Source organism: Heterodontus francisci, chromosome 19 (assembly GCF_036365525.1).
Source record: "Heterodontus francisci isolate sHetFra1 chromosome 19, sHetFra1.hap1, whole genome shotgun sequence".
NCBI lineage: Eukaryota > Metazoa > Chordata > Chondrichthyes > Heterodontiformes > Heterodontidae > Heterodontus > Heterodontus francisci.
The window spans coordinates 22,723,997-22,747,839 of NC_090389.1; the positions used below are offsets into that span (position 1 = coordinate 22,723,997).

The 23,843-nt window shown below is 43.7% G+C and overlaps 1 protein-coding gene across 1 annotated transcript in view; it reads left to right on the forward strand.

Annotated features, from left to right (window-relative positions):
- The window catches only part of sema3h (sema domain, immunoglobulin domain (Ig), short basic domain, secreted, (semaphorin) 3H), a 174,887-nt gene that overhangs the window by 139,947 nt on the left and 11,097 nt on the right, over nt 1-23,843 (forward strand). The window contains exons 10-15 of the mRNA XM_068051455.1: nt 8,368-8,512; nt 9,949-10,168; nt 11,852-11,940; nt 19,463-19,504; nt 20,732-20,889; nt 23,047-23,108. Coding sequence (XP_067907556.1) covers nt 8,368-8,512; nt 9,949-10,168; nt 11,852-11,940; nt 19,463-19,504; nt 20,732-20,889; nt 23,047-23,108 — 716 coding nt within the window. The remainder of the gene's footprint in view (nt 1-8,367; nt 8,513-9,948; nt 10,169-11,851; nt 11,941-19,462; nt 19,505-20,731; nt 20,890-23,046; nt 23,109-23,843) is intronic.

Here is a 23,843-nt window from a genome sequence, read left to right on the forward strand (position 1 = left end):
TTGCAAGTTCTCCCTGTGTCTGCGTGGGTTTTCTCCGGGTGCTCCGGTTTCCTCCCACAAGCCAAAAGACTTGCAGGTTGGTAGGTAAATTGGCCATTATAAATTGTCACTAGAATAGGTAGGTGGTAGGGAAATACAGGGGCAGGTGGGGATGTTTGGTAGGAATATAGGATTAGTATAAATGGGTGGTTGATGGTCGGCACAGACTCGGTGGGCCGAAGGGCCTGTTTCAGTGCTATATCTCTAATCTAAAAAAACATAGAAAATAGGAGCAGGAGTAGGCCATTCGGCCCTTCAGGCCTACTCCGCCATTCAAAAAAGCTCATGGCTGATTGTCTAACTCACTACCCTGTTCCCGCTTTTTCTCCATATCCCTTGAACCCTTTGGCATTAAGAAATATATCTATCTCCTTCTTGAATATATTTAGTGATTTGACCTCCACTGTCTTCTGCGGTAGAGAGTTCCACAGGTTCATCATCCTCTGAGTGAAGAAATTTCTCCTCATCTCGCTTCTAAGTGGCATACCCCGTATCCTGAGACTGTGACCCCTGGTTCTGGACTCCCAGCCATTGGGAACATCCTCCCTGCATCTAGCCTGTCTAGTCCTGTTAGAATTTTATATGCGACCCCCTCTCGTTCTTCTAAACTCTAGTGAATATAGGCCTTGTCGACCCAATCTCTCCTCATACGTCAATCCTGCAATCCCAGGAATCAGCCTAGTAAATCTTCTTTGTACTCCCTCCATGGCAAGAACATCCTTCCTCAGATAAGGAGAACAAAGTTGCACACAATACTCCAGATGTGGTCTCACCAAGGTCCTGTATAACTGCAGTAAGACATCCTTGCTCCTGTACTCAAATCCTCTTGTAATGAAGGCCAACATACCATTCGACTTCCTAATTGCTTGCTGCACCTAACTGCTTGCTTTCAGCTACTGGTGTACAAGGACACCCAGGTCTCGTTGCAACTCCCCCTTTCCAAAGCTATCACCATTCAGATTATCTACCTTTTTGTTTTACAACCAAAGTGGATGACCTCACATTTATCCACATTAAACTGCACCTGCCATGCATTTACCCTCTTGTCCAAATCACATTGGAGCCTCTTTGCATCCTCCTCACAGCTCAGTTTCCCCGCCTGCCCCCAGCTTTGTGTCGTCTGCAAGCTTGGAAATGTTACATTTAGTTCCCTCACTCAAGTCATTAATATATATTGTGAATAGCTGGGGCACAAGCACTGATCCCTGCATACCCCACTATTCACTGCCTACCACCCAGAAAAAGACCCGTTTATTCCTACTCTCTGTTTCTGTCAACCAATTCTCAATCCATGCCAGTATATTACCCCCAATCCCATATGCTTTAATTTTGCACACTAACCTCTTATGTGGGACCTTATCAAAAGCTTTCTGAAAATCCAAATACACCACATCCACTGGTTCTCCCTTATCTATTCGACTAGTTACATCCTCAAAACACTCCAGTAGATTTGTCGAGCATGATTTCCCTTTCGTAAACCCATGCTGACTTTTCCCAATCCCGTTTATGCTTTCCAGGTGTTCTGCTATCACTTCTTTCGTAATAGACTCTAGCATTTTCCCCACGACTGATGTAAGGCTCACTGGACTATAATTCCCTGTTTTTTTTCCCTCCTTTTTTAAATAGTGGGGTTACATTTTCCACCCTCCAATCTGTAGGAACTGCTCCAGAGACTGTAGAGTTTTGGAAGATAACCACCAATGCATCCACTATTTCCAGGGCCACTTCCTTTAGTACTCTGGGATGTAGATTATCAGGCCCTGGGGATTTGTCAGCCTTTAACCCCATTAATTTCCCTAGCAATGTTTTTTTTACTAATACTGATTTCCTTCAGTTCCTCCCTCTCATTAGACCCTTGGTTCCCTAACATTTCTGGGAGGTTATTCGTGTCCTCGTTTGTGAAGACAGAACCAAAGTATGTGTTTAATTGCTCTGCCATTTCTTTGTTCCCCATTATAATTTCTCCCATTTCTGACTGTCAGGGACCTACATTTGTCTTCACTAATCTTTTTCTCTTCACATATTCATAGAAGCTTTTACAGTCAGTTTTTATGTTCCCTGAAAGTTTACTGTCAGACTCTATTTTTCCCCTCTTAATCGACACCTTTGTCCTCCTTTGCTGAATTCTAAACTGCTCCCAATCCCCAGACTTGCTGCTTTTTCTAGCATTTTTATATGCCTCATCTTTGGATCTAATACTATCCCTAATTTCTTTTGTAAGCCACAGTTGAGCCACCTTTCCGATTTTATTTTTGCGCCAGACAGGAATGAATAATTGTTGTATTTCATGCACATGTTCTTTGAATGTTATCCATTGCCTATCCACTGTCAACCCTTCTAGTAAAGTTCCCCAGTCTGCTCTGGTGAACTCGCGACTCATACCTTTATAGTTTCCTTTATTTAGATTCAGGACCCTTCTCTTCCTGCTCCACACCATTACCTATGGGATCCCTCAAGAATCTATCCTTGTCCACCACCTTATTTCTCATCTACATGCTGCCCTCAGTCACATCATCAGAAAGCACAGTGTTAGTTTTCACATGTATGCTGACCAGCTCTACTTGTTTCAACTCCTCCACTCTTGCTAAATTATCAGATTGCTTATCCGACATCCAGTACTGGATGAGCAGAAATTTTCTTCAATTAAATTTGGGGAAGGCTGAAGCCATTGTTTTTGGTCTCTTTTCCGAACTGCATTCCCCAGCTACCTGTCTTTGAGGGTGTTGCATGTGCTGTGGATAAAGGTGAACCGGTGGATGTATTGTCCTTAGATTTCCAGAAGGCATTTGATAAGGTGCCACATCAAAGGTTATTGCAGAAAATAAAAGCTCATTGTGTAGGGGGTAACATATTGGCATGGATAGAAGATTGGCTCGCTAACAGGAAACAGAGTAGGCATAAATGAGTCATTTTCTGGTTGGCAAGATTTAACGAGTGGTGTGCCACAGGGATCTGTGCTGGGGCCTCAACTTTTTACAATTTATAGAAATTACTTAGATGAAACGACCGAAGGTATGGTTGCTAAATTTGCTGATGATACAGAGATAGGTAGCAAAGTAACTGGTGAAGAGGGGGCTACAAAGGGATATAGACAGGTTAAGTGAGTGGGAAAAGACCTGGCAAATGGAGTATAATGTGGGGAAGTGTGAAATTGTCCAGTTTGACAGGAAGAATAAAAAAGAAGTGTATTATCTAAATGGTGAGAGATTGCAGAGCTCTGAGATGCAGAGGGATCTGGGTGTCCTAGTGCATGAATCGCAAAAGGTTAGTATGCAAGTACAGCAAGTAATTAGGAAAGCTAATAGAATGTTATCATTTAACGTGATGGAAATTGAATACAAAAGTAGGGAGGTTATGCTTCAGCTATGCAGGGCATTGGTGAGACCACATCTGGAGTATTGTGTACAGTGCTGGTCTCCTTATTTAAGGAAGGATTCTCCTTATTTAAGGAAGGATGTAAATGCATTGGAGGCAATACAGAGAAGGTTTACTAGATTAATACCTCGAATGGGCAGGCTGTCTTACTGTTAGAACCGACCGTTCCAGTCAAAGCCCCCAATCAAAATATACAATTCTGATTGTGGTGGGAGAAATGCACTGTTAATTCAATCCCGTCATTCTATAGATCGCCTAACGTATCATTTAAAACTTTCTAAATTAAAGAAAGACCCAGCCAAATTGTACCATTTATCAACCCCCGAATGAGGCTAACCAAACTTTAAATGAATAAATTAATTCTTTAATTAGAAGAACTAAATCCTTAAACACTATGAAGATATAAACAACATTTAAAATAGAAAAAATTAGAGTCCTTGCAAATTTACAGTCCAATGTTGCTTGAAGTCCTCACCGAATGTTGCTTGAAGTCCTCACAGTTGTCCAATGCGGAACAGTCCATAGTCTAACTCCAGCAGTAGGTGATGCTTTCCTTCTCCAGCGAATTTTAACAATTGACGACTTGCAAACACTTTCAATAGAATCAATATGACTTTAGAGTTTTTTGAGGGATAAAAGATTGTCACAGTCTAACTTCCCTTCCTTCGGTTTAAATTATCAGAGATCTCAGTTTTGGCTTGACATTTTTAGAATTTTGAGAGATAATTAAACAGACTAAAATCCTTTTCCTTCAGTTTAAATGGTTGAGAGCTCTTTTTTTCAGGTGCTAAACACCACTGCTGTCTGTCTGTGTGTCCTCTGTGTCTGTCTTCTGTTAGAATAAACTCTTCAATTAAAAAACCAGTTCAAAATTGAATTGTAACAAATGTATTGTTTGATACTCACTCCCAAGGCTGTATCTATGGTAACGAGAATACAGTCTCCAAATAGCTGTTTCTAAGGCAACAGAAACTCTCTATGACTCCTGAGGCTTGCTGGTTCTTAAAGCAATATTGATTTGCAAGCCATAAAGGCAAAACGCATATTCCCGGAAAAAAAACTACAGGACCATGACACTTACGAGGAAAGATTGGACAGGTTGGCTTGTATCCGCTGGGATTTAGAAGAGTAAGAGGCAACTTGATTGAAACATATAAGATCCTGAGGGGTCTTGACAGGGTGAATGTGGAAAGGATGTTTCCCCTTGTGGGAGAATCTAGAACTAGGGGCCACTGTTTAAAAATATGGGGTTGCCCATTTAAGGCAGAGATGAGGAGAAATTTTTTTCTCTGGGGGTTGTCAGTCTTTGAAATTCTCTTCCTCAAAAAGCGGTGGAAGCAGAGTCTTTGAATATTTTTAAGGCAGAGGTAAATAGATTCTTGATAAGCAAGGGGGTGAAAGGTTATCGGGAGTAGGTGAAAATGTGGAGTAATCAGTTCATCCATGAATATTGAATGGAGGAGCAGCTTCGAAGGGCCAAGTGGCCTACTCCTGCTCCTAATTTGTATGTTCGTATGTACCGACATCATCTCACTCCCTGGCAATATTCTAAGATTAAGCTAGTCTGTTCGCAACGTTGGTGTCACATTTGACCCCGAGATGAGGTTCCAGTCTCATATTCCATGCCATCACAAAGCCCACCTATTTCCACCTCTGTAACATCGCCTGACTTTACCCCCTGTCTCAGTTCATCTGCTGTTGAAACCCTCATTCATGCCTTTGTTACCTATAGACTTAACTATTACAATGCACTCCTGGCTGGTCTCCCACATTTTACCCTCTGTAAACTTGAGGTCATTCAAAACTCTGCTGCCCATAACTTAACTCGCACCAAGTTCCATTCCCCTATCACCCCTGTGCTTGCTTACCTACATTGGCTCCCAGTCAAGCAACATCTTGATTTAAAAGTTCTTATTCTTGTTTTCAAATCCCTCTATGGCACCCCCCCCCCCCCCCATCCCTATCTCTAATCTCCTCCAGCCTCACAACTCGCCGAGATACCTGTGCTTCTCTAATTCTGGTCTCTTGTGCATCCCTAATTTTAATTGCTCCATCATTTGTGGCTGCGCCTTCGGTTGCCTCGGTCCCAAGCTCTGGAATCCCCTCCTTACACGTCTCATCCTCTCCACCTCACTTTCCTCCTTTAAGGCACTTCTTAAAATCTACCTCTTTGACCAAGCTTTTCGTCATCTGATCTAATATTTCCTTATATGGCTCAATGTCATATTTTATTTTCTAATGCTACTGTGAAGCACCTTGTGACATTATATTATGTTAAATGTGCTTATATAAATATAAGTTGTTGTTGTTGCCTGTCCCTGAGAAGGTGGGTACTGGGCCACCTTCTTGAATTGCTGCTGTCCATGTGGTAAAGGGGCTCCCACAATGCACAATAACAGGCTATTTCACTGTGTATGGCACCGCAGGCAAGACTGATTCCATCCACACTCAAGCGCCCTGTTACATGCACTTTCCAGGTGATCAATAGCAAGAGTCCTGGCTGATCTTTTTTCCTCTTCCTACTTTGGCCAGTTTTACTGTCCTTCCCTCTGTCCTGCACCACATTCCCCTGGCTGGTAGCATGAAGCTCATTGGAAGGTTTCTAATCATACGTGGCGGTTGTCAGCCTGCGACCATCCCTACCTGTTATTGCATTGGCTTGCAGAAGGATACCAGGGAGATGGAGGCAAAGAAGAAGACTCTCAACTCCCAGTGACAGGCTTACCTCTCCAGGTTCCAACAGGGACACTGTTTTCACTGGTAGGAGTGGATATAGGTTAGCAAAAGGACCAGAACGGAGATGAGGAATTTTTTTTTAACGCAGTGAATTGTTATGATCTGGAATGCGCTACCTGAAAGGATGGAGGAAGCACATTCAATTGTAACTTTCAGAAAAGAATTGGATAAATACTTGAAAAGGAAACATTCTGCAGGGCAATGGGGAATAGACTGGGGCATGGGATTAGCTGAATAGCTCCTTCTAAGAGGAGGTACAAAGGATCAAATGGCCTCCTTCTGTGTTGTAAGAGTCTATGGTGCGCCAGGCTGGCTAGTCAGCTGCTTACCTTCCTGCAACCCAATTCAAGGAGGCATCAAAGCTCTGGAGAAAAGTGTACATATTCACATGTTCAGCCTCCAACAGCTGCCAGCCCAAGCTTCGATTTCCTGTGAAGTTGCTTAACAGATTTCTGCCTCCCAAATGGTGACAGGACAATCTGCTGCTTACAATGAGCGAAACACCTTGGGTGCGAATTTCCTCAGTGTTGTTTCCACTCCACTGCTGTAACTTCATTGGAATTAAGGTGAAAACCCCATTTTTGCACATAAACATGGCTTCCATCGCACTTCTGCTGACATTACAGTGGCGGAGCAGGGCAGCTGCATGGAAACTCCAGGCCTTCCGTGCTTGTGATGCTTATATATCAGCCTTCGTCAACTGTTTAATCCAGGCTTCATGTAAGGGGCTTTGGCAAAGAGATGTTCCATCGTTCAATACATTTAAGGCTGGCATTGACAAATTTTTGGTGTCTCAGGGGATCAAGAGAAATGGCAAGGTGGGAAAGTGGAGTTGAAGCCTACGGTCAGCCACGATTGTATTGAACGGCAGAGCAGGCTCGACAGGCCATATAGTCTATTACTGCTCCTGTTTCTTGTGTACCCACCATGAAGGTGACTCTCCCACCAGAGTAGTGAAAGACTGGTTGATGTGTGCCAGACTACTCCCTCTCTGCAACCCATCTTTTTCATAAATTCACCTTGTGGTTTGGTTCTAGCTCTCGCATGAGGGCTGGAGGAAGCCTTTGTGTTGCGTTGCATATTTAGGAGTTCTGAGTCATGTTTGGCCTCCTGGCTTGTACACCATGCACCAAACTTGTACCGAGCCTTTGCTATCATTGAAGAAAGGCAAGAAATAGCAACCTGAACCTATTGCCTTCTCAGAGTAGATCTTCAAAACTTGTTTCATGTTATCTTGTGGTAGAAAGACTTTAAAAGTTTAAATGCAATTGTCAAGAAAAGCTATGCCAAAGGAGGATTTTTTAATTCATCGATGGGAAACCTACATTAAACTTTTAATGAAACAAAAAGAGCTGGAATTCTACAGTTAACTTTAAACAAAAAGCTGGCAACCAAGATGGCCACTGCAGTTTGCATTTGAACACCTTGGGCAGAAGCCAGAAGGGCTGTCTCTCTCTCTCTCTCTCTCAAAAAAGCCTCGTGAGGCATGCAAAGCCTAGCTTCTGGGTGCTTGATCCAAGAGAAAGACACCAGGGGAAGAATGCCACCTAAAATTTTGTCTCTAAGAAAGCCCTGACCCAGGTGGGCCAGCCACAAAGTATACTTATACTAGCCAAAGATTTTAAGAACATAACGTCAGCCAGAAGACAACGGAATCACCCAACCCCACAGATTGTGTATTAATTTTTATTTGTTCTGAACTCTAATCCAACTACAAAATCTACTCCTCATCACTCTGTAGTCTATTTGTGTGTGTGTGAGATTCCCGTGTGAGTGTGTGCATGAATGTGTAGTGTCATTTTATTATTTTATTTAGATCGGGTTTAGATTGTTAAGTATAATAAACTCACCTCTTTCTTGTTTAAACTCGAGATCTGTCTGAATGGTTCTTTTACGATCACAACAAAGGTAAAAGGTAAAACACTCACTGAAGTGGTAATCACATCCACTGTTTAAAAAGGAATAAACCCTGTTGCGGTCAAATCAGAGGAAGGGCAAGAGGGGAGCCTGGTTACCCCTCCTCACCTGCTCGTCACTCAGTTCAGTCCCAAAGCAACTGGTTCAACCAGTTGAAAGGTGTAGTTAGGAGATTGTTTTGACTTCCTGCCTTCGGAGCATGATTCCTTATTTACTGTGCTGTTCACTTAGTCAATACAAGAGTAGATTAATTGAAATGTTGTGAGAGGAAATTCAGTGACCATTTATTTTTTTTTATAGCAATATTCTTAACGGGTCAGCTGTCTGTGTGTACAAGATGGCTGACATTATAATGGCCTTCAAAGGAGAATTTGCGCACAAAGAGGGTCCTGACTACAAGTGGGTGACCTATCCTGGACGTGTCCCCTTCCCTCGGCCTGGAACGGTGAGTGATGTTAACGATCTCTGAGGCAGTGTGCACACTCAGTGTTGTGCCAATGAGTAGTGCACTCTGGGCTGTATCATCAGAAGGAATGTGTCTCATTGATTTAAAACTGAAACTCATTTTACTGTCTTAATCTGGTGCATCAGTCTGGGCAAATTTCTATATTGCATAACATAACCATAAAGGCGAAGAATGTGAAATATGAAGGTAAGCATGGGAGAAAAAAAAAGGGCCATCAAATTCAATCTCTTTACCTCATGCAATCCATTCCATCGATTGTAGAAGAAAGACTGAGAGGAATGGGATCACCCAGCATCAGCATTGACATTACATGCCATTGATATTACATGCCATGAGCTTCACCCAGTGCTGGCCTCATTGTCGGAAGTGCCATCTTTCAGACGAGACGTTAAATTGTCTGTTCAGGTGAACATAAACGATCTCATTGAACTATTCGAAGGTGAACAGGGAATTCCCCGGTTGTTCTGGCTAACATTTGTCCATCAGCCCACAATACCAAAAACAGATTAACTGGCCACTCATCTCATTCATTGTTTTGTCAGAAAGTGGCTGGCACAAAACAAGAGTGATGACACTTCCACAGTAATTCATTCCTGAAGATATGCACAGCAGTATATTTTGGTTACAACGGAGCACGCTGGAAATCCATTTGAAGTAGAAAAATAGATGAATGTTTTGGGTGGGACCTTTCATCAGGACTGGACAATTGACTGTTCTGTTTACTTGAACACCCTGATCTTGGGATAATCCTGTTTCAAACATAAATCCTTTGACAAGCCAGTTGTGTGCTAATCAGAATTAACCATGTTGGTTTAAGGGAAAAATATTGGTTAGGACACCTGGAGAATTTATTTGAATTAACATTAATTATACTTAATAAGTCAAAGGGAATTGTCTTCCATGGATCACACCTCATATTTTCAAAGCAAGCAACCGTTGGAATTTTCTATGTTGGTTTATTTTATACTATCATCCAGCAAACACTGAATCATTGATGAGATTTTCAGCAAAACCTCATCTGTCACGGTCTTATGGTTCTACACAGTGGCGCAGTGGTTAGCACCGCAGCCTCACAGCTCCAGGGACCCGGGTTCGATTCCGGGTACTGCCTGTGTGGAGTTTGCAAGTTCTCCCTGTGTCTGCGTGGGTTTTCTCCGGGTGCTCCGGTTTCCTCCCACAAGCCAAAAGACTTGCAGGTTGATAGATAAATTGGCCATTATAAATTGTCACTAGTATAGGTAGGTGGTAGGGAAATATAGGGACAGGTGGGGATGTTTGTTGGGAATATGGGATTAGTGTAGGATTAGTATAAAAAAAAATGGGTGGTTGATGTTCGGCACAGACTCGGTGGGCCGAAGGGCCTGTTTCAGTGCTGTATCTCTAATCTATCTAATCTACATGTCGCTTACTTCCAGTGTCCCAGCAGCACCTATGGGAGCTACAGGTCAACCCGTGAGTACCCGGATGAAGCAATCTTCTTTATCCGGACCCACCCACTCATGCATGACTCGGTCTACCCCGTGAGTCAGCGGCCGGTGCTGATGAGAGTCGGAGTGGACTACAAGTTTACTCGGCTCGCTGTGGACCGGGTTGAGGCGGTGGACGGACAATATGACGTGATGTTTATTGGAACAGGTGGGTAGCTGTAATAAACTTTTTTTAAAAGCCACCAACTATCTCTGTAAAAAGAGTACATGTTGATAACTTTATAATGAGATATTATGTTTAAATTAAATGAGTGCCTTACTAATTAATCAGTGTTATGAAAAGAACTATTTTGGTTTGCCTCATCTCCTCACCAGAAAAATAATTAACATTGAAACATTCCAAAATATTTTACAAAAGCATTACACTGTGCAAATTGAAAACCTGTCAAGCATGCAGAACAGTAGGTGTCAAATGTCCTGTACATGTTGCAGGATATGGTAATTGGATATCTCCCTCTGGTAAATGCATGAGATCTAGTTACTGGTATTGTCAGTGTATTATAGCAGCAGCTAAACTGGTGGAAGTTCATCTGAAATATGTTGAGAAATGTTGTCTTGAAGTGTATTGCTATCAATATCAGACTAGTAACCTCCCCCATATCTACCTGTCAAAGTATAGGAAAGACCATGAAATCCATCACTGCCCTCCCTATTCATTAGACAGAGCAGTCTCATGTACCAATCTCCTTCCATTGCTAGTAGTCCTGGGGGTGACAGAAATAGAGATAAATAAAAGTTATGGCCAATTTCAGGAAGAACTGTGGGAAATCCCTTCCTGATTTTCTGAGGCAATCAAGAAAATGCCATAAGATCTGTCCATTCTCCGTCTCCTCATCATCTTCTCCTCCTCATCTCACTCCTCCTCCTCCTTGTCATTAGCTCAACTCTCAACGCCATACCAGGAGGACTGGCTAGATCCCACTGGGGAGTCATCGCCACTCCACATCCTTCGGACGTAAGTACCCTGTTGGAGGTCAGAGCTCTGGACTCCCAATTGCCAGGGCAACCTGTCCATTCCCGGCGTCCCAAACTTTCCGTCCTTAGCATTCAATTCCACCAGTTTCAGTTTGTGTTTTGCAACAGATGGCAGTTATCAACCAGCTTCAGCATTTACAAGCAGCACAGGGTTGACAGGGGACATCCCTGTGAATCAAGGACCACCCCACACCCTGCCTCACCCACTAGGTGCAAGTTCTGTGGATACTGCATAGCCAGCTGATGAGATTTTCATATAAACTGTCTTGGTAAAAAGTAAAGGCTAGTGGGTTAAACCACTGTGCCACCTAGTACTTATGAATTTCTAGTACACAGCAATCATGATAATCATGAAATGTTGCCTATAATCGCTGATGAATTGTCACTGATACTGTCTATACTGCACTGTAGCGCTGCACCTCATAATGGCCACCACTTGATATTGCCAGTGTATGCAGAAGCTAGCTGGCATCCTTGTTGGTAGTGTAACTGTAGTTTTACCTCAGAACGTAGTGACAGTTTCATGTTCTTGGATCAGTGGGGCCTTATCACGTGTATTTAAAAAAAAAATCAACTTTGTAAATCTTATTTTGCTGGTCTTCGTTGCAGTATGCAATAAAATAATTCAGCTTTTCATCCTGGCACGTTTAAGCAAGAACCATTTAATCAGTCCAAGGAGGGATTGTGTGCTTATTTTGGATATTGATGAAAGCAGATAGAATAAAGGGTCTGGCAGCTATAGTAGGTTGGAATGTCTGTTCCTCCTTTACTGATTACACCGAGACAGAGAGCGCTGGTGTTCACAGGCCACATTTTGTAAAACAAGAGCTGAAAGTCCTATTATGTTTCTCGACAGACACTGGGGTGGTCCTGAAATCCATCTATGCTCCCAAAGCAAACCAAGAGGTAGAAGAGATCATTCTAGAAGAGTTGGAGGTGTTCCAGGTAAGTGGGAATGATTACAGAGATAACCAAACGGAACTAAGACCATATAAGATATATCTTACATAAGCTACAAAATCACTTCCTATTCACTTCATTAACACATAACATTGATCAAGCTGCAGCATTTTGAAAGGAGGAAGGATAAATATAACAAGAGATGTTGGACATGCAAGCAGAACAATTGCATTTCTGATGCAATTGGGGTGAAATTGGTCCACAGCAGTAGTGCAAATAGGGTTAATTTTACACTGCGTCCAACTTTCATTGGTAGAGTGAAAAAAGACACAGCCATGAAGGGGAGGGGTGAGGGGAGACCCAGACACAGTGAGGAAGGGTGAGGGGAGAGCCACACGTAGTGAGGAAGGCGAGGGGAGAGCCACACGTAGTGAGGAAGGCGAGGGGAGACGGACACGCGTAGTGAGAATTAGAATTAGAATATTACAGCGCAGTACAGGCCCTTCGGCCCTCGATGTTGCGCCGATCATCTGACCTACACTATTCCATTTACATCCATATGTCTATCCAATGACCACTTAAATGCCCTTAAAGTTGGCGAGTCTACTACTGTTGCAGGCAGGGCGTTCCACGCCCCTACTACTCTCTGCGTAAAGAAACTACCTCTGACATCTGTCCTATATCTTTCACCCCTCAACTTAAAGCTATGTCCCCTCGTGTTTGCCATCCTCATCCGAGGAAAAAGACTCTCACTATCCACCCTATCTAACCCTCTGATTATCTTGTATGTCTCTATTAAGTCACCTCTCCTCCTCCTTCTCTCTAACGAAAACAACCCCAAGTCCCTCAGCCTTTCCTCATAAGACCTTCCTTCCATACCAGGCAACATCCTAGTAAATCTCCTCTGCACCCTTTCCAAAGCTTCGACATCCTTCCTATAATGCGGTGACCAGAACTGCACGCAATACTCCAGGTGCGGCCTCACCAGAGTTTTGTACAGCTGCATCATGACCCCGTGGCTCTGAAACTCGATCCCCCTACTAATAAAGGCTAACACACCATATGCCTTCTTAACAGCCCTATTAACCTGGGTAGCAACTTTCAGGGATTTATGTACCTGGATACCAAGATCTCTCTGCTCATCTACACTACCAAGAATCTTCCCATTAGCCCAGTACTCTGCATTGCTGTTACTCCTTCCAAAGTGAATCACCTCACACTTCTCCGCATTAAACTCCATTTGCCATCTCTCAGCCCAGCTCTGCAGCCTATCTATGTCCCTCTGTACCCTACAACACCCTTCGACACTATCCACAACTCCACCGACCTTCGTGTCATCCGCAAATTTACTAACCCACCCTTCTACACCCTCATCCAGGTCATTTATAAAAATGACAAACAGCAGTGGCCCCAAAACAGAACCTTGTGGTACACCACTAGTAACTAAACTCCAGGATGAACATTTGCCATCAACCACCACCCTCTGTCTTCTTTCAGCTAGCCAATTTCTGATCCAAAGCTCTAAATCACCTTCAACCCCATACTTGCGTATTTTCTGCAATAGCCTACCGTGGGGAACCTTATCAAACGCCTTACTGAAATCCATATACACCACATCCACGGCTTTACCCTCATCCACCTGTTTGGTCACCTTCTCGAAAAACTCAATAAGGTTTGTGAGGCACGACCTACCTTTCACAAAACCGTGCTGACTATCGCAAATGAACTTATTCTTTTCAAGATGATTATAAATCCTGTCTCTTATAACCTTTTCCAACATTTTACCCACAACCGAAGTAAGGCTCACAGGTCTATAATTACCAGGGCTGTCTCTACTCCCCTTCTTGAACAAGGGGACAACATTTGCTATCCTCCAGTCCTCCGGCACTACTCCTGTCGACAATGACGACTTAAAGATCAACAACAACGGCTCTGCAATCTCCTCCCTGGCTTCCCAGAGAATCCTAGGATAAATCCCATCTGGCCCAGGGGACTTATCTATTTTCACTCTTTCCAAAATTGCTAACACCTCCTCCTTGTGAATCTCAATCCCATCTAGCCTAGTAGGCTGTATCTCAGTAATCTCCTCGGCAACATTTTCTTTCTCTACTGTAAATACTGACGAAAAATATTCATTTAACGCTTCCCCTATCTCCTCTGATTCCGCACACAACTTCCCACTACTATCCTTGATTGGCCCTGTTCTAACTCTTATCATTCGTTTATTCCTGATATACCTATAGAAAGCCTTAGGGTTTTCTTTGATCCTATCCGCCAATGACTTCTCGTGTCCTCTCCTTGCTCTTCTTAGCCCTCCCTTTAGATCCTTCCTGGCTAGCTTGTAACTCTCAAGCGCCCTAACTGAGCCTTCACGTCTCATCCTAACATAAGCCGCCCTCTTCCTCTTGACAAGCGCTTCAACTTCTTGAGTAAACCACGGCTCCCTTGCTCGACAACTTCCTCCCTGCCTGACAGGTACATACTTATCAAGGACACGCATTAGCTGCTCCTTGAATAAGCTCCACATTTCGTTTGTGCCCATCCCCTGCAGTTTCCTTCCCCATCCTACACATCCTAAATCTTGCCTAATCGCGTCATAATTTCCTTTCCCCCAGCTATAATTCTTGCCCTGCGGTATATACCTGTCCCTGCCCATCGCTAAGGTAAACCTAACCGAATTGTGATCACTATCGCCAAAGTGCTCACCTACATCTCAATCGAACACCTGGCCGGGTTCATTACCCAGTACCAAATCCAATGTGGCATCGCCCCTGGTTGGCCTGTCCACATACTGTGTCAGAAAACCCTCCTGCACACACTGGACAAAAACAGACCCATCTAAAGTACTCGAACTATAGTATTTCCAGTCAATATTTGGAAAGTTAAAGTCCCCCATAACCACTACCCTGTTCCTCTCGCTCCTGTCGAGAATCATCTTCGCTATCCTTTCCTCTACATCTCTGGAACTATTCGGAGGTCTATAGAAAACTCCCAACAGGGTGACCTCTCCTCTCCTGTTTCTAACCTCGGCCCATACTACCTCAGTCGACGAGTCCTCAAACATCCTTTCTGCCGCTGTAATACTTTCCTTGATTAACAATGCCACACCCCCCCCTCTTTTACCCTCTTCTCTGTTCTTTCTGAAACATCTAAATCCCGGAACCTGCAACATCCATTCCTGCCCCTGCTCTACCCATGTCTCCGAAATGGCCACAACATCAGGATCCCAGGTACCAACCCATGCTGCAAGCTCACCCACCTTATTCCGGATGCTCCTGGCGTTGAAGTAGACACACTTTAAACCAAGTTCTTGCTTGCCAGTGCCCTCTTGCGTCCCTGTAACCTTATCCCCTACCTCACTACTCTCAACAGCCTGTACACTGGCACTGCAATTTAGGTTCCCATTCCCCTGCTGATTTAGTTTAAACCCCCCCGAAGAGCACTAACAAATCTCCCCCCCAGGATATTGGTACCCCTCTGGTTCAGGTGAAGACCATCCTGTTTGTAGAGGTCCCACCTACCCCAGAAAGAGCCCCAATTATCCAGGAAACCAAAACCCTCCCTCCTACACCATCCCTGCAGTCACGTGTTCAACTCCTCTCTCTCCCTATTCCTCTCTTCGCTAGCACGTGGCACAGGCAACAACCCAGAGATAACAACTCTGGTTGTTCTCGCTCTAAGCTTCCACCCTAGCTCCCTGAATTTCTGCCTTAAATCCCCATGAGGAAGGCGAGGGGAGACGGACACGCGTAGTGAGGAAGGCGAGGGGAGACGGACATGCGTAGTGAGGAAGGCGAGGGGAGACGGACACGCGTAGTGAGGAAGGCGAGGGGAGACGGACACGCGTAGTGAGGAAGGCGAGGGGAGACGGACACGCGTAGTGAGGAAGGCGAGGGGAGACGGACACGCGTAGTGAGGAAGGCGAGGGGAGACAGACACAGTGAGGAAGGGTGAGGGGAGTCGCAGACATAATGAGGAAGGGTGAGGAGAGACCCAGCTATGAAGGGGAGCATAAGAACTAAAAGAACATAAGAAATAGGAGCTGGACTGGACTACACAACCTTTTGCGCCTGCTCCACCATTAAATAAGATCATAGCTGATCTTCTACATCATCTCCATTTTCCCTTTCTTTCCCTATATCCCTTTAATCCCTCAGTGCCTAAAAATCTACCCTTTACACGCTCAGATATATTCAACGACTTAGCATCCACAGTCCTCTGGGATAGAGAATTCCAAAAGTTCAGAAGCCTCTGATGAAGAATTTTCTCCTCATCTCAGTACTAAATTGCTGAGCCCTTGTTCTGAGACTATGATCCTTGTTCTAGACTCTCCAGCCGGAGAAACAGTTTCTCAGCATTTGCTCCGTCAAGTCCTTTCAGAGTTCTGAGCGTTTGAATGAGATCACATCTCATTCTTGTAAATTCCAGACAATATTCTATTCAATCTCTCCTCATAGGACAACTCTCTCATCCCAGGAATCAATCTAGTGAACCTTGGTTGCACCTCCTCTGAAGCAAGAATATCCCTTCCTTAGGTACATGGGCTATAACTGTACACAGCACTCCAGGTGTCGCCTCTCTACAGCCCTGTGTAATTGCAGCAAGACTTCCTTACTCTTGCATTCCAGCCCCCTTGCAATACAGGCCAATGTACCATTGGCCTTCCTATTTGCTTGCTGTACTTGCAGTTAACTTGCTGTGATTCACATATGAGAACGCTCAAATCCCTCTGCATGCCAACAATTACTAGTCTCTCACCTTTGAAAAATATTCTTTTTTTTTTCTATTGAATTTCACATTTCTGCACATTATACTCCATCTGCCACATACTTGCCCAATCATTTAATTTGTTGATCTCCCTATGCATCCTCCTCATGTCCTCCTGCTCCAAGAGGAAGCTCAGCCATGCTGGGTAAGGATGTGCAGAGGTCCAGACATGGTAGAGAAGCAATGAGAAAATGTGCAGTGGTCTTGAAGAGATCTGAGAGGAAGCACAGCTGTTGTGAGAGACACTGAGACTGTGAAACAGGAGGGTCATATGTCCTTCGCAGTGTCGGTTAATGTAGCCACTTGGCTTAGGTAACGGGGAGATTGGGAAATCTGTGAAACTGCAACAAGAGAGATGGAGACCACATTCGGTGGAGATGTGGGGGGTAAGGAATTTAGATTAATTATTTTAAGGAGCAGAGGAATCTCAGTTAATGGAAGAAGGATGTAAATGTGTTGGAAGCAATTCAGAGAAGGGTTGTCTTATGAGGAAAGGTTAGACAGGCTAGGCTTGTATCTGCTGAGGGGTCTTGTCAGGGTGGATGTGGAAAGGATATTTCCTCTTGTGGGTGAATCTCGAACTAGGGGTCACTGTTTAAAAATAAGGGGTCTCCCTTTTAAGACAGAGATGAGGAGAAATTCTTTCTCTCAGTGGGTCATGAGACTTTGGAATTCTCTTCCCCAAAAGGCATTAGAAGCAAAGTCTTTGAATATTTTTAAGGCAGAGGTAGATCGATTCTTGATAAGCAAAGGGGTGAAAGGTTATCAGGGGTAAGTGGAAATGTGGAGTTGAGGTTATAATTAGATCAGCCATGATCTTGTTGAATGGCAGAGCAGGCTCGAGGGGCCGAGTGGCCTACTCCTGCTCCTGATTCTTATTTTCGAGATACAATGCAAAGAAGCTCTTTTAGACAGTGTTTAAAAAAAAAAAAAAAAAATCCTGATGTGTGCATCATCCGAATAAGGAAATTTCTTGGCAAATCACTTATACATTTATGAGGTTTCAGTCAGGCAGTTCATGTTAGTGTGCTTGCCGTGGGTTTTAGCACTCCAGGGACGACATTGGCATGAGATGTATCAGAAAATCCAAACTAGACCCTGCTGTGCTAAAACCTACATGAATGCCGACCACTGAATTACTATTGCCAGGAGATTAGACGGAATACATGCTTTTATTGAGCGTCTTTTTTTAATATTACTTTTTAACGTATTTTCTGTCACTGTGTGTGATCCTTCTCCTGAAGATTTGTGGCGCTGCTTAGTCAATTAGAAGCCTGCTATTGGCCAACTAGCTATCTAATTGAAATGAAGCCCAGACAACAGTGAAGTAATAATGCAAGGGACAGTTGTTTCTTTTTATCAGGGTTGAAGAGGAGGAATATTCATCTTAATTATTAATATAGCCCAAATGCAATAAAGGAAAATATCTGCACACTTCCTGGGGCCTCATAGTTTTCCTCCCTTTCTGTGCTTTAAAATTGCTGGTTGGAAAGGGCCTTTGCATAAGCCATTTGGTGTAAAGTCCCCGCTTCAGTGGCCTCAGGAGTGCGGAGCTCTTCCCCATAACAGTCTGTCCAAAGAAGAACCTAAGGGAGCAAAAAAAAAAGAAAGTGTCACCGGCTGCAGAAGCTTGAGCTCCGGGTTTCAGAACTCGAGCGGCGGCTGGAGTCACTGTTGTGCTGATGAGGAGGACTACGTGGATAGCATGTTTAGGGAGGTGGTCACACCACAGATTAGGAGCATACAGGTAGATAAGGAATGGGTGACCACCAGGCAGTCTAAGAGAACCAGGCAGGTAGTGCAGGAGTCCCCTGATATGATCTCACTCGCTAATCTGTTTTCCATTTAGGATACTGGTGAGGGTGATGGTTCCTCAGAGGAGTGCAGTCAGAGCCAAGTTAGTGGCACCACTGGTGGCTCAGCTGCACAGGAGGGGAGGAAGAGGAGTGGAAGAGCAGTAGTGATGGGGGATTCATTAGTTAGGGGAACAGACAGGCATTTCTGCGGCACTAAATGTGACTCCAGGATGATTGTTTTTCTTGGAAAAGAGGAGGCTGAGAAGTGATGGTCCCCTCTTCCTCAAAGCGGATATCATGAGGAATCTGGACAGAATAGTTAGAGAGAAACTGTTCCCACTCGTAAAAGGATCGAGAACGAGAGGACACCGATTTAAAGTTTGGTAAGAGTAGCAAAAATGACATGAGGAAAAACTTTTTCAGGCAGCAAGTGGTTAAGGTCTGGAATGCGCTGCCTGAGAACAAGGTGGAGGCAGGTTCAATTGAAGCATTCAAAAGGAAATTAAACAGTTCTATGAAAAGGAAGAATGTGCAGGGTTATGGGGAGAAGGCGGGGAAATGGAACTGAGGAAATTGCTCTTTCAGAGAGCCAGTGCAGACACAATGGGCTGAATGGCCTCCTTGTGCACTGTAATGATTCTGTGATTCTGTGAAAATAATGTTTTGCACAGCAGTAGGAATATAATTTTTTTTTTTACTAATTCACAGAATGTGGGTGTTGCTGGCAAGGCCAGCATTTGTTGCCCATCCCCTAGTTGCTTTGAAGTGGATAGTTTGCTAGGGCCCTTCAGAAGGACATTGGTAACACACTGGTATCACACACAGGCCAGACTGGGTAAAGACAGCAAGTTTCCTTTCCCAAAGGACATAATGAAATAGTTGGGTTTTTCTTTCTCTCTGCTGCTGCTTCTCCGGTTTAAATAAAAAAAAGTTACAGATACAGAATAATGCTTCCACTGTTAATGTCATGGACACTGCCTTACTGTGATTTAATCTCTCTTCAGGACAAATCACCCATCACTTCAATGAACCTGTCCAGGAAACGGGTAAGCAGAAACACACTGGATATTTGATCCTCATTTGTGATAATTGATGAAATCTTTGGATCCAATGTAAAAGCAGAACGTCCTGAGTGACAGACCGTGCAAATTACTTCCTGGCAGCAAGGCCAGAGAGCAATGGAGCAGAGATTATATCCCATTGCTGGTACAGACCAGAGCCAGCATCAACTTGAGCAACCTCCAAAATCAGTGACACAAAAGCCATATTTAACTTTGTCCAATAATCAGAAAGATTGACACCGATTCACAGCATCCAGAGGTACACCATTAGCAGCAACCATTCTTGGAAAAAAGATATCGCTGGCCCACGAGTGACTCGTTTTTCTCCATCGTGTGGTTGGGCTGCATTTTGCTAGCTTCTCAGGCAGCGGGCACCTGGGTAGATTACCTCGGGACGTGCCACCGCTTTGAGGAAGAGGGGAACATGAGTCAGTATCGAGAATGATTTGCTTAAACAAATGGAGCAGTCACTAATTGAAACCGTGAGCCGCCAATTCTACAGTGTATATTAAACATAAACTGAAACTTGGGAGGGATTTCCAGGCAAAGACATCTTTTCAGGGTTCATGAATGATTAACATGTTGCTGTCCAGTCTGTAACTCACTCTCTCTTTCACGGTGAACTGTATCTCATGGGAACTCATGCCATACACAGGGTCTTGCATGCATTGGGTGTCTCATTTGAAGACTGGGCACACTGTCCTGTGCCTTTCTGCCCACTGATTTCAGTATACCTGCCATTTCTGACTTAATGTTCGTGCAGTAGTCTCTAGGTCAGAACAAGCTCTACAGCAGGACTTGTGCTAGATTGACACTTCGCTGAGGGAGTGCCGCACAGTCAGAAGTATCACCTTTCAGATACGACATTAAACCAAGGCCCTGACTACCCTGTCAGATAGATGTAAAAGATCCCACAGCATTACTTCGAAGAAGAGCAAGCAAGTTCTCCTGGTGTCCTGACCAAAACTGAGTTGTTATGATCTGGATTGCACTGCCTGAAGGGATGGTGGAAGTGAATTGAACAGTAACTTTCAAAAGACAATGAAAAAGAAAAAAATTCAGGGCTATGGGAAAAGAGGGGGGTGAGTGTGACTAAACTGACAGCTCTTTCAAAGAGCTGGCACAAGCATAATGGGCCAAATGGCCACTTTCTGTACTGTATAATTCCATGATCTGAGTTTTTAAAAATGGCCGACTATGTTTTCATTGCAGCAATGGCTGTATCTTGGCTCGAGAAGTGGCTTGGCCCAGGTCTCCTTGTACCAGTGTGATTTGTATGGTAAGGGCTGTGCTGAATGCTGCCTGGCGAGGGACCCTTACTGCACCTGGAACGGAAGCTCCTGCAGCACATACGTACCCAGCACACGCAGGTCAGTCTGTTACTGGAGTAATGTGTTTGCTTGAATACTGTTTTGTCTGTTTTCCCTCGATGTACAAGTGTACACACACCATGACTGCCTGGAAGTGTAAAAGTCCTTCGCTTGGCATATCCATCACACTGCAAATCTCACACTTAAGATATTACAAAGATTTAAAATAAAAAGGAAAGCCCTGTCTCCCTGCTGGTTTTCCTCACCTTAACAACCTGGCCTTATCTCTAAAGAGATTTAAGAGCTAATCCAAACTTTTCACAGCATTTAGCCTCAGGGTGAGCCTATTTGGACCACATTCCCTCTCCATCCCAGAGGACTTGACCAAGGGACAAGTCAGTTTAAATACAACTCTATCCGAGCATTTCCGCACCACATCTATGTTCCAGCATCCTGAATATGCCTGAGTAAGTACCACAGTGTACCACTGAGCACTATATTATCACTGGTCTAGAGATTGTATTGTACCACATGGGAATTTTTAGGGGATTAAGTTTGTATTCCTCAAGCGAGGGATGTGACAGATAAAGTATGGAACACCTTATGTAGCAGCAAGCACTCCCAGGTCAGACAGAACATGGAGTGTCAGTCATAGAATGAAGCTCCCTCTTGCTGCCCAGTATGTGCCTTAACCCAAATCGCGGATACGCACTTCCTGCTTTACATTTTACATGCTAGGCATTCTGATTGTTCTAAATGAGAGGGCCAGTTGGTCCAATAGTGTATTTATGACATGCTGCCCTTAAGAACTGGAGACTGCTCCATAGCTGCCAGAGAGAGGAGCCTTTACATAGAATGGACAGCACCGAAAAAGACCATTCAGCCCAACTGGTCAATGTCAGTCTTTTTCCTCCCACACCTCTTAATCTCATCCTATCAGCATAATGTTCTATTCGTTTTTCCCTCATGTACTTAAATGCACCTATGCTACAGCCTCTCATACTCCACGTGGTAGCAAGTTCCACATTCAAACCACTCTCTGGGTCAAGATGTTTCTCCCAAATTCCCGATTGGGTTTATTATTCCATCAGTCTTGAACCAGTTTTAATCCCAGAGGTGAAAGGAGAGTATCTTTATCAGCAGGGAACTTCAATAAGTTAACAATTATGCAAGCTGCTAGTTTACTATATAAACAGGACAGCATGTAGCAAGACGCTAGCACATCAAGAGGGCACAATTTTGAACAACTTTGCCTAAAAACCAGAATGTTTTAGCACAGCCATGAGAGACATCACAAGTTCTGTATAGGGAGTGTGGTTACACTACAAATAAATAACCAAGATTGTATTACAGGACTGCTACTATACCACGTGACTCAACTATGGGGATGCTAGTCCATATTTTATGTGAATACATCAAATGTGTTGTACCCCTGTTATTAACTGTGGATTATCACAGTGAAGGACAATCCCTAGCCCTTTAACACAGACATCACACTTGATATGTCTTCTGATCCCCTTAATTTGTTATCTGCTCTAACCTGTTTACTGTTCTGCACATGAACTAGCAGCCTAGTGTGAAAACGATGGGGTGTGTGAGCTACTGATGCCTGGGATGGTCCCAATTACATCCAAAAAAAGAAACATTCACTGAACTCTAAGAGAAAAAAGCCCTCCTCCTGAAGAAAATAGGATTCAAAATCCTTCAATAACACACTCCCAGTAACCATTATTTTATATATAAACCACCTAAACCCTTCGATTATATTCCTGCTCATTCGCAGTATCCAATTTTCTATATATAACCCATACCAATCCCTCAATTAAATTCCAGTCTGTAACTGACTTTTGGTCATTCATTATTCTATAATATATATATCTTCTATTATGAAAAACACCTCAAAGTCGTAGATTAGATTACAAGCTATAAATCTCCAGGGGATCCATTCTATATATAAACATCCAAACCCTCCATTATATGTAATTATTACTCTTTCAGTTCACTGCATAATGAGTCTATCTGTGAAGCAAATACTATGGATTGGACAGCTTTCAAAAACGTTCCTGAGGCAATAGATATGGCCATTGACCAAGTCATCTGAACTCTTTGCTGTTGGATACTGTTCAAATAAAACACAGGATAAAAGAGAGCACTTTGGATTGAGACTTCAATGGGTTGCTGTTGAACCTGACCCCTTGCTGTTATGTTTGCTTGCAGAAGACACACTCGACATGTCACTCTGAATGGAGACCCTCTGACTCAGTGCTTCAACCAGGGAGGTAAGTGTCACAAAGGAATGAAGAGGTCAACCCATTCATGGGTGTAGTCATTGAAACTCCTGCACATAAGAAGTAGCCTGCAAACTGTTTGAGGTTGATTTAGAATTCTGTAAAGGGTTTTTTTTGATAAATAATCAAGTAATTTTCCATTGTTGCTGTCATCAAATGCAGGAGACAAAAGGAGCTCAGTACAGCCCTTGTGTCTGCTACTAGCTGCACAGGGGAGATTTTTTGCACTTTTTTTTTTGAACATCTACAATATGCATTGCAGCAACTCGCCAAGGTTTCTTTGACAGCACCTCCCAAATCGGCAACCTTTACCACCTAGAAGGACAAGGGTAGAAGGGAACACCACCACCTGCAAGTTTCCCTCCAAGTCGCACCTCATCCTGACTTGGAAGTGTGTCAAAATCCTCGTAATCCCTACCTAACAGCGTTATGGATGTACCTACACCACGCGGAATGCAGCAGCTCAAGAAGGTGGCTCACCACCATCTTCTTAAGGGCAATTAGGGATGGGCAAGAAATACTGACCTTGCCAGTGATGCTCCCATCCCATGAGTGAATAATAAAAATAAACAGCAGCTTCAGACATTTTGCAAAATAAAAGGTTAAAGAGTAACAGGAAAGAGATCTTCGAGAGGGCAACTGGTGCATTTTCTATGAGGACATTTTATAAAAGTTGCCTTATTGCAGCTGGGTTTTTATGTTTAAAAAGGTCCAATTTCCTGTTTC